The sequence below is a fragment of the Panthera tigris genome, chromosome A2 (assembly GCF_018350195.1).
Source record: "Panthera tigris isolate Pti1 chromosome A2, P.tigris_Pti1_mat1.1, whole genome shotgun sequence".
Taxonomy (NCBI): Eukaryota; Metazoa; Chordata; class Mammalia; order Carnivora; family Felidae; genus Panthera; species Panthera tigris.
The window spans coordinates 56,539,719-56,550,471 of record NC_056661.1 but is presented as its reverse complement, the minus strand read 5'-3'; the positions used below and the strand labels follow the sequence as shown (position 1 = coordinate 56,550,471).

At 53.3% G+C, this 10,753-nt stretch overlaps 1 protein-coding gene across 4 annotated transcripts; it reads right to left on the bottom strand.

The window, feature by feature from the left end:
• Window positions 1-545: 545 nt before the first annotated feature.
• On the bottom strand, window positions 546-2,225 carry GP9 (glycoprotein IX platelet). Of its 4 annotated transcripts, XM_042962087.1 has the most exons (4): window positions 2,143-2,195; window positions 1,567-1,691; window positions 1,276-1,404; window positions 546-1,168 (listed from the first exon to the last, which is right to left on the bottom strand). In XM_042962087.1, exon 4 carries the CDS (start codon window positions 1,155-1,157, stop codon window positions 624-626), a length of 534 nt encoding a protein of 177 aa, XP_042818021.1. In that variant the 5' UTR covers window positions 1,158-1,168; window positions 1,276-1,404; window positions 1,567-1,691; window positions 2,143-2,195; the 3' UTR covers window positions 546-623. The 4 variants fall into 4 exon arrangements, with proteins under 4 accessions (XP_042818021.1, XP_042818031.1, XP_042818011.1 ...); XM_042962097.1 differs by lacking the exon at window positions 1,567-1,691 and having other exon boundaries at window positions 546-1,164; window positions 2,143-2,225; XM_042962077.1 differs by lacking the exon at window positions 1,567-1,691 and having other exon boundaries at window positions 2,143-2,219.
• Between the last annotated feature and the right edge of the window lie 8,528 nt (window positions 2,226-10,753).

Here is a 10,753-nt window from a genome sequence, read left to right as displayed (position 1 = left end):
AAGAAAGAGGGATAGAGAGAGGAGGAAAGGAGAGAAGGCCTGCAGGAGAAGATGAGAAAGGATGGGGCTGGAAAAGCAGGTGTCTTTGTGGCCAGGACACAAAAGGCTGTTTTGGACACGGTGGTGTGCCTTTCAAGGTATGTCTGTCACAGAGATGGAAACTCCTCCCACCTGCCTGGGGTCTTCTGCGCCTCCCGCTTGCTCACTGCTGTGTCGTGAGAGCCAGCTTTCTGCAGAATTTGGACGGGAGCCACGTGTTGATGTGAAATTCGCCTGGGCCCTCCAGAGTGTCACATGTGGGCGCCGGGACAGAGGAGAGCGTGCGGACCGGAGTCCTGGGACCTGTCAGGCACCGAAGAAGGGCTCGGGATGTCCACAGATGGTGGAATTGGGGGTGGCTGGTGTGGGGGAGGTGGAACAGCCCATTTTACTAGGAACCTGGGGGACAGAGAAGCCCCAGTTGATATCAGGTTATAACAAAACGGACCCAGGTTTCCAGAAGGAGCCAGACTTGGGTACCGAGAGGAAACACAATTTTTCTGAGCTTGGAGACAATGGTTGAGCAGTTTATTTTGGGTTACTGGGGGCTCAGGCTGGGGGGAGTGACTCTGGGGGCCCCGGGCTCAGTCCAGGGTCTCTGTGGCGGTGCACAGCAGGCCAGCCAGGAGAGCCAGGCCCAGCGTGGCCACGACCACCAGTGCCACGTCCTGCCAGAAGCCCGGGTAGGCCCAGGATGCCTGCAGGTGCCAGCCGCAGCTGCCCAGCTCATAGCCCGTGAGCTGGCCCAGGGGGTGGGCGGTGGCGAGCTTGGGGCTGGCGCAGCGGACTTGCAGCAGGGCCTCGGGCGTGCGGTCCTCCAGCCAGAGACGCAGGTAGGTGAGACTGCAGTCGCAGTGCCAGGGGTTCTGCGTCACGTCGAGGACCTGTAGCTGGGGCAGGTGGTCGAAGGCCCCCGGAGGCACGGAGCTAAGGCTGTTATTGGCCAGCAGGAGGTGGCGGGTCTGGGTGGGCAGGGCGGGCAGGGCCGTGAGCCCCCGCCCCCTGCAGTCCACCGACAGCCCCATGGTTTCCAGGGCCTGGCAGGTGCACTCCGCCGGGCAGTCCTTGGTGGCCTCTGCGGCAGCCCAGAGCAGCAACAGGGCCCCCCAGGCAGGCATTGGCAGGCTGGCTGTGGGGAGGGTGGCCGTGAGGTGAGGGAGGGTGAGGGAGGGCCCGGCAGCCTCCACCCCATGCCAAGGGCTAGGGGGATCGAACCTGAGACAAGGGACCACTCACCTCCGCTCTCAGGCCTCAACTTTCTCCTGTGTTGAAATGGGGTGGTGAAGACAGAAGCAAGTGTAATGCGTCCCACCCAGGCCTCGCTGAGCCTCACTGGACACTCAGAAGGCAGGATGGTGAGCGTGGCTGTGATGGGGGACGGGAGGAAGGGTACGAAGTTTCTTGGGAAGGGACCTCCTGGCCCCTAACAGAGACCCCACCCCCAGTTCATGGGTGAGGGGCGCTGATGCCTGCTACGTGATTCCCAGTTCCGACCCCTGGCCCCCAGGCTCCTCCCAGCCCCCCTACCTCTAAGCCTGGGGTCAAGCAGCCAGTGTGAATTTCACAGCCCACACCTCCTCCCAACCATGCCAAACAGCTCGCCCCGAGGCCGAGTGAACTCTTAGGTGAAAGCCAATGCTGAAAACTGGATGCTGAGGCACAGACAGGGAAGGAGAACAGAAGAGGTTCCCTGTGGGAAGCCATGCATCTAGGCTAATGCTCAGAGTTGGGGAAATTGAGGCCCAGGGACGGAGCGTGACTTGTGCAGGGTCACCCAGCGGTCTGTGTCAGAGAACAGACTCAAACTCAGGCCTCGTGAGCTCCAGGTGACTTCCCTACGAGCGTTTCCCCTTCCTAAGACAGGCCCTCCCCACCAGGGCCTGGCCCGCACAGGCTTCCTGTGAATTTGGGTTGAATAAACCAAGGAGCCAGTGTCTCAGAGCGAGTGCCCCCCACCCAGCCCCATCTGGAGCGGAGAGCTGAAGGTGGGACACAGGCAGGCCTCGGTGGCTGGCCTCCCCTGCCAGGCCCTGTCCCATTGTCCTACCTGGGTGCGGGGGTGTGTGTGAGAGGGGGCGATGGGTAATAGGGAGGGCCACTTACTTGTGAGGCCTGCAGTCGGCACCCTCTTCTGTGGTTTGAACTGTCCTGGTGGAGGCTGAGTTGGCAGCTGGATGTGAGGCGGCAGATGGTGGGCGCTGCTCGAGTGGGAGGAAGGAAGTGATGAAAATAGCCTGGCTTATCCCCTGAATGCAGCCGCCGGGGGGCCCTATCTGCGGGGGCAGCGGGCACTCAGGGATCCAGCGGTCTTGGGCCCAGAACGGTAAGTCGACCCCAGTTTACGGAAGGGGGTCCCTCAAGGTACGCTATGTGCCACCAGCGCCTCACTGGGCCTCAGTTCAGGGTCTGTGGGAGGACCAAGGAGGCCCCTCACCAGGTCCCCGGCGGTGGGGAAGGTTTCCAGGAAGAAGAGGCCTTGGAGCTGAGTGACTTTGCTGGCTGTTCCTCCAAATCTCAGATTTCCTCATCTGTAAAATGGGAGCGATGATGTCTGTCCTGCTTGCATACACGGGGTGTGGGCTGGGCAGCTCCTATGGGCTGAGAACCCCACAGGGGGAGAACGACGTGGGTTTTCATTTTCTTCGGTTCTTCGGAATAGGCCAGGGAGAAAGTCGCTTTTTGGTTCCCCTGTGTCTTTAGCGCCTTCTAACGCTTTGCTGAACCCTGTTTTTCACAGGACACTGCAGTCTGGGGCTCAGTTTCCATCAAACACTGGTCTCTAGCTAGAGACCATTTTTAATTTGCATTATATTTAGACCGTGCCTCAGTCTGACTTCTGCTCAGGCCATGATCTCACTGTTCATGAGTTCGAGGCCCGCGTCGGGCTCTGTGCTGACAGCTCAGATTCTGGAGCCTGCTTTGGATTCTGTGTTTCCCTCTCTTTCTGCCCTCCCCCATTCACGCTCTGTCTGTCTCTCTCTCTCTCTCTCTCAAAAATAAATAAACATTAAAAAAAAAAAACAACATTAAACACCCCGTTTACACACTACCCTAGACCCACAGGAGCATTCCTGTGTTCACATGGAATGTGGGTGTTTTATTTTTTTAGCATCTGGCAACTCCCAGGCCACTTCAAGGTATGGCATTGCTCCCATTCTTGTGTGTATCTGTCATCTGCCTTTTCCTCAACTGCACAGGGGTCCCTGAGGGCGGGAACCGTCTCCGCGGTCCCGTGATAGTGCCCAGGTCAGTGCCTGCACGTTGCGGGTCCTCAGTTTGTGCCGGGTGATTGCAGTAGGGAGCGAGTGCTTTGACTCTGACCGATCCCATCCGCAGGGGGGACCCTGGTCCTCTTCTAACCTGACCCCTCATTGTGTGGATGCCGGATGCTGGCAGGCAGCTCTGAGGGGAGCCCTGGCTCACCAAGAGCCTCACCTGTCACGGTGGCCCCGGGCTTCTGAGCAGACTTCTGGTCCTAGGACACCTGGGATTGGGTTTGTTTTTGTTTTTAAATACCCAAAGCAGTGTTGTTAATGGTAGCAAAGAGCCGGAAGCAAAAGGGATAGGTACTGGTGCATTCACACCCCGGGATATGATACTGACATTACATTAAGTGACATAAAACTGCATGAATTGTGTTGAAGGAATTTCCATTGTATTGAGTGTAATGTAATACCTCATTTCGGTAAAACAAACTGCGACAAACTATCCAAACTATCCTTGCCCAGGGCGGGGCGGGGGGTGGGGAGAGGGGGCTTGAGAATGGGGGCCTTCTTGTTTAGTTTACTTATTTATTTTTATATTTGTTGTTTTTTAAGGTTTATTTATTTTGAGAGAGAAAGCGGGCATGTGAGGGGGGAGGGGCAGAGAGAGGAGGAGAGAGAATCTCAAGCAGGTTCCGCGAGGTCAGCGAAGAGCTCCACTCAGGGCTCGATCCCATGAACTGTGAGATCGCGACCTGAGCCAAAATCAACTGTCGGGCGCCCAACGGACTGAACCACCCAGGCGCCCCAAGGCCTTCTTATTTCTTACCATGCACCTGCCAAAGGGCCAGCCTCCCCGACCTTCTGATGCCTGGCCCAGAGCAGGGTGGGAAAGGTGTCATTCGGGCCCCTGGAATCATGCCTGCTGTGGAGATTGCTTGTTCCAGGTGGGGTCCCCTGGCAGGTACTTGGTGAACATTCTCAGTAGAGCCTGGACCCCAGACGGGAACCTCGGCCTCCATGGACCCTCCCTTGGAGGTCCACTTGTGAACGCCTGGCCTTGTCCCATCTCCCTCTGCCTGCATGAGTTTACAGCAGTTGGGGAAGGAGTCCCGGTGAGTGGGGGTCCCACAGCCCCCAGGCTGTGTTCCCTGACCTGACCTGACCTAGTTGGGCCCACGCTCTTTCTTCCTCTTGGCCCTCTGAGATCGCCTTCTTATTTTTAGCATGTACAACTAAAAAAAACAAAAAAGGGGACAAATGAGAACTCATTTTTGTTGTGGAAAAATTGAGCGTTCAGATGAGCAGGAAAGAGACAATAAAATGTTCTCTCAATTCTAATACCAAGCAGGCTTGCCTTTTACTTTTTCCCTGTGTGTATTTTTTTTCTTACCCAAATCAGGTCACTTGGGGCCCATGCTCTTCTGGAACCTTCTCCTCCCACCTGTGAAACACCCACATATGTCACCAGCATTCGCCATGACTCCATTGTATGGATGTGGCACCTTTTATTTAAGGACTCTTTGGGCATAAGGAACATGCCTTGCTCTCCTTATCTCGGTCAGACAGGCCTTTGTGGGGGCTGAGGGTGGGAGGGGGACAGCTCTTGGGGCTTCCTGAGGTGGGGAGACTCCTCCTTCCAGGCCGACCCAAGTTGGCTGGCCTGGTTTATTACACCATTTTCCCTGTGGGGAAACTGAGGCATTCTCCATTCCTGCCCCTTCAGGCTCCTTACCAGGTCACCCCCCACTCTCTATATGTGGAGGCCTCTTCTGTCTGGCCCCTTCCTTCTTCTCAATTCCTGTACATGCTTATGACCTCTTATATTCTGGAAAGATCTTGTGCGTGTGTGTATGTGTGTGTGCATGTTTTGAATACCACAGCATGCTCCCTGCCCATTCCCCTCATCCCCTTGGGATGACGACCATCCCAGATACAGTCGCTACGTCCCACAGGCACCAAGTCCTACCTCAGTCCTGTGTGTTCTCTCTTAGCTTCCAGTCCAGCTGCACTGCTCGCCTACCCATCTCCAATGCCAGCCCAGACCTGGGTATCCTGTAACTCCTGGACAAACCCTCTGAGTGTCCTACAGGGTGATCACACCCACCATGGCCTAAACCTGGTTGTTTTTCCCCAACGCCAGCCCTTCTCAGTGTTCTCCACCTTAGGGAGGGCCAGCTTCGTCCACCCCATCACCCAGCCAGAAACCTGGGATACCATTAGGGATGTCCTCTCTTCCCCACTCTCATATCCCATTGGCCTCCAAGCTGGCCAAATGCCTCCCACATATCTGTAGACTTCGTCCCGTTTTGGGTGGCTCTCTGCTCACTCTATGTCCCCCTCCTCTGGCCTTGCTTTCCACCTCTCTCAAGCAACCCTCACCACTCCCCTTTCTCCTCTCACATCCTTCTCCACTTCTAGAATGGAAACCCAGCTCTTCCCTAGGACCCTATCCTCTTGCTCCTTCTTGATGCTTGTTGTCTACCAGGCCACCTACTCCTGCCAGCAGCTCCCCATCCTGGTCACTCCTCTTCTGGGTGACCCCCACTTCGGGTACATGACTTCCTGTCCACCATGAACACTGCCCTCACTCTCTGTAATTCTAGCATCCACGTGGATGACCCTTGGTCCCCCTGGCCTCACAGTCCGTTGGCCTCTCCCTGCACTGTACTCCTGCCCTTTGCCACTCACCCTCACAATCCTACCCCAGACTGGCCATCACCAGCAACCACTCCTCCTCCAACCCTTGATTCAAGTGCCCCACCCCTTGACTATACCTCTCCATTCCAGCACAAGTTTTTGAGCATACCTGCTCTGGTCCTTCTCTGACCTCATCAAGATCTCCAGGCCAGTGGCCTTATCATGGTCCTTTTATACTCTCAATGTCATGGCCTCACAAGCTGACTCCGGGATGACCATTGTCTTTCAGTGTCCACTCTTCCTTTCTCTCACACAAATAGAATTTTAGCTGGACATGTGGCCGCCAAGCTAAAGACTATATTTCCCAGCCTCCTTTGCCTTTCAGTGTAGTCATGTGGCCAAGTGTAGGCCAATGGGGAAAGAGGAAGAAGTGATCAGTTCTGCTTTCCACTGGCTGCAGAGGGCAGGGAAAGCCATCTTGGTCCATGAGGAATAGCCCTGACTTGACGATAGCAGAGCAAAAAGAAGGAGCCCGGGTTCTTGATGGTTCTGGAACTGCCATCAGGCTCAGGCATGTGCCTCAGCAGCCTATGTGCCTCTGAGGGCAAACCCCGCCAGTCTGCCCGTAGGTTTGCCCTCACACATTCTGCCATGCCACCTGCTACAGTGCAAGGAGGCCCTGCGGTTCTGGGGCACCTGGGTGGCCCAGTTGGTGAAGCATCTGACTTTAGCTCAGTCCATATTGGGCTTTCTGCTGTCAGCACAGAGCCCACTTCGGATCCTCTGTCTCCCTCTCTCTCTGCCCCTCCCTGCTCGCTCTCACTCTCTCAAAAAGAAAAACAAAAAAGAAGGTCCTGCTGTTATAAGGCTGGGTGGGCAGAATTCCTAGGAATGCCTCCCTAACTCCGAGATCCCACATCCGAATCCCCAGAATTGGTGAATCTGATGAGACATCACTGCCATGGTGGTGCTGTGTTTTATGGTACAGTTGACCGTACAAAGGGAGGTGTTCCAGGAGGGCCTGATCCACACATGTGGGCTCTTAAATGCAGAGAACTTTCTGTGGCTGCTGGCAGAAGAGGAAGTGAGAGAGATGCAGCAGAAAGGGAAGCTGGAGAGATCCGGAGTGTAAGAATGGAATCGCTCTAGAAATGTCAAGGTGGATAGAAATTAAGGTGGACACACTAATTCTTCAGGAAGGGGGACTTGAAACTGAACAAATGTTTCTCTTCCACACTTTAATTTTTTTGAGAGAGTGTGTGCACAAGTGGGGGAGGGGTGGGGGAGAGAGAGAGAGAGAGAGAGAGAGAGAGAGAGAGAGAGAATCCCAAGCAGTCTCCATGCTCAGCGTGGAGCTGGATGCGGGCTCAATCTCACGACCGTGAGATCAGGACCTGAGCCTAAATCAAGAGTTGGACGCTTAACCTACTGAGCCACCCAGGTGCCCCCTTCTCCCTCATTCTTGAGGCCTCCCCCCTCCCCTTCACCTGTTTTTCTGTAGAATGCTTTGTTCTGGAACTTGGTATTGATACTTAATAATGAGGCTTGGATGGCCCGTGCCAGTGCCAGTTATAAGATCATCTCGAAGACATGACACACGTGACTGAAGCGTACCAGATTCTTATCAAAACTGCCCAGATCCTGTATTTCCCTATAAAACCCCTCAGCCTTTTACCCTGGGCAGGTCTAAAGCATTAGAAGGCATTTGAAGTCATTCAAATTTTGAAGGCATTAAGCCTGCTGCAGCCTCCTTTTGCCTGGCAAACTAATACAATTGTTCCTCTTTATCCCCAAACTCCATCCTCCTGTTATATTTCAGCTCCAGAGCACAGAGGTCGGTTTTTGACCACGAGGACTTGATGTGAGACTTCCGATTTGAAGACAAAGCAAGAGCTGAATGTTGCCAACGGCGGGAATGAGCCAGCAAGTGGATTCTAACCCAGAGCATCTGGGAAGGAACACAGACAGCCCTGCCCACACTTGATTTCAGCCTTGTGAGACCTTAAGCACAGAACCAAGAGCCACACTGGGCCCACACCTCTGCCCCTTGAAAAATGTGAGATAAGAAACGAGTGTTGCTGTAAGCCTTACTACAAGTCTGTAGTAATTTCTCACAGCAGCAAGAGAAAACCAGCGCCAAGGGCAGGCTCCGCTCAGGTGCTCTGCATTCTATCCCCTTTGGGAAAAGTCATGAAAGGAAATCTTGTTCAGAATGGAGCGGGGAGGCAGGCAGGGGGAGCGCTCATGCCCTACCACCCATGGTCAATTATAGACCCAATAGGAAGATAGGGACCTGGCACTTGAATGCTACTTTACTCTCTAGCAGGTGGAAGGAAGGTTTCTCTTGCCCCGCCTTCGCAACAGCCCAGCCAATGAGAGGCTGTCGCAACTCAGCCAATGAGAAGTCACTACACTTTGAGCTCCTAGTTTACGCCAAATAGGCTTTTTGTTTAATGAAGACAGCCCCTCCCAGCTCCTCCCTTTCCTCTATAAAAGAGCCTTCTCTTTTATTCTGCGGATTTGCTTATGGTTTTGCAGTAGCTTCTTTGTCTCCAGTTGTAATTCTCTGCTGTTCCCGAATAAGCCCATTTTTTTTGCCGGCAAGGTAACTGATAGTTTTATTTTTAAGGTCATCATCTTTCACCTTCTTAAGCACATTGCTCCCACAGCTAGCCACTCTCCCGCATCATCAAATTTATCCTCTACAGTACCATTCCCATTAGATTGCAAATGGTCTATAATATCGTCCTTTTATAAAACCCTCCCTAATGCCACACTTTAATCCAGTCTCCTCCACTTCTCCTGCCTCTGTCCATCACGAAATTCCTCCAAAGATTTGGTTTCACCTGCTATCCAACCCATCAGTAATTCCTGTTGTCTCAGCCCCCAAATATACAGAATTTACCCACTGGACTGCCACTGCCCTGGTCTTCTGTAAACTTTCTCAGCTTCCTATTGCAACTAGAATAAACTCCATTTTCCGTGTTTTATGAGGTCCTTTGTGGCTTGACCCCCGCCCAGTTCTTGACCTTTGCTCCCTAATCTAAGCCACGCTGACCTTTTTTTCTGTTCCTCAAACACTCCAGTATCTTCCTGCCTCAGGGCCTTTGCACTCCCAGATCTCCCTGTTTGGAGCACCCTTCCCCCAGACCCTGCCATGGCTTCCTCCTGACTGTCATTCATGTCTCAATTGAAGTGACCTCCTTCTCAAAGGCCCTCCCCCCACCCGCTAAGGCAGCTCTCTATTATTCTGCCCCATAGTATTCCATTCAATTCCTTTAGAGTGGTGGGGTCCAGAGCTGATGGCCAAGAAAGAATTCTTGAGACACCGTCGGTGCAAAAAGGGGGGTTTATTAAAGCACCGTGACAGTGCCCGTGGGTAGAAAGAGCTGCCCTGGGGTTGTGATGAGTGACTGGTCATATACTATGGAGTTGGCGGAGGTCAAGTCAAAAGGGAGGTCTCCAGGAGGACTTTCACATGCTAAAGAGGACTCAGAAGATGCCAGGGGCCTTGCTATTGTCAAGCTAAGGGTGTTTTCCCTCTAGTAAGGCATTAACATGAAGACAGAAGGGAGTTCCTGGAGAAATGTTCTACTCTGTATTTGCCTCAAGTATTTGTCAATGAGCTGCAGGCTATAAGGAAATTTAATTTTACCTGCCATTTCCTTCTTGTCCCCCACATCACTATGGCGGGGAGGGTGATGTTGGGGTTCCAGGAAACTGAGTCTCTAGGTTTCTGGAGATCCGGCTATTGATAAGATGGCCTTTTTCTTGTAATTAACTAAGATTTGTTAACTCAAGTCCTGTAGGACTGTGCTATTGGTTAACCATTTGTTTTCTTTCCTTTCCTTTGTCCTTGTGCAGCCAGGAGTGCCTGGGGAATGTCACACACATCCCACCTGGGGCGGGGGTGGGGGGGCGGTGCTTGAAGGGTGTCAGCTTGCTTTATGCTCCCTCATCAATAGCACTTGATGGGACCTAAGATTATCTTATTTTATTTTTTATTTTTTTAATGTTTATTTTTGAGAGAGAGAGAGCATGCACGAGCAGGGGAGGGCCAGAGGGAGAGGGAGACAGAGGATCTGAGGCAAGCTCTGTGCCGACAGCATAGAAGCCCAATGCGGGGCTTGAACTCACGAACCTTGAGATCATGACCTGAGCCGAAGTTGGAGGCTCAACTGACTGAGCCACGTAGGCGCCCCTTCTATGTACATTTTTGAGCATTTCTTAAATGTCTGTGCCCCTGACGCTGAACTTCAAGAGGACAGGGACTCTGTTAACTACTGTTTATAACCACACCTATGCCTGGCACATAGTATGTGCCTAATACATATTTGTCAGTTTTGCTGACCAGCTCTCCTCCGGTGCTGGCTAGTCCATATCTCTCCAGGACTTTTGTCTCCTGGATGCCAGTCTCTGCCTCTGGCTACAGAAGTTTGACCTTGACACTCAGCTGCTCAACATCTTTTCATGGCTCCTTGGTTATCTTCAGGATGAAGTCCAACTCCTCCTCAGAGTTCTCCTCGGCCATCCACTCCAGGCTCCCCTGTCATGTCTTCCTGACCAGAAGCCTCAGGGTAGGTCATCTCTGATGCTACTCCCCACCCACATGCTGGTTTCCCTCTCTGTGCCTCTCTCTTTCTGGAGTCTGCTCCCCTCCCCAGCTGGTTTTCCTGTCACACTCCTCTCTTTAAGATTCACCTAGGATGAGGGGCGCCTGGGTGGCTCAGTCGGTTAAGCACCTGACTTTGGCTCAGGTCACAATCTCATGGATCGTGGGTTCGAGCCCCGCATCGGGCTCTGTGCTGACAGCTCATAGCCTGGAGCCTGCTTCGGATTCTGTGTCTCCCTCTCTCTCTGCACCCCCCACC

What these genes read in the sequence shown, in the direction of transcription:
- GP9 (XM_042962097.1), bottom strand. Translation starts at nt 1,157, where the DNA reads ATGCCTGCCTGGGGGGCCCTGTTGCTGCTCTGGGCTGCCGCAGAGGCC.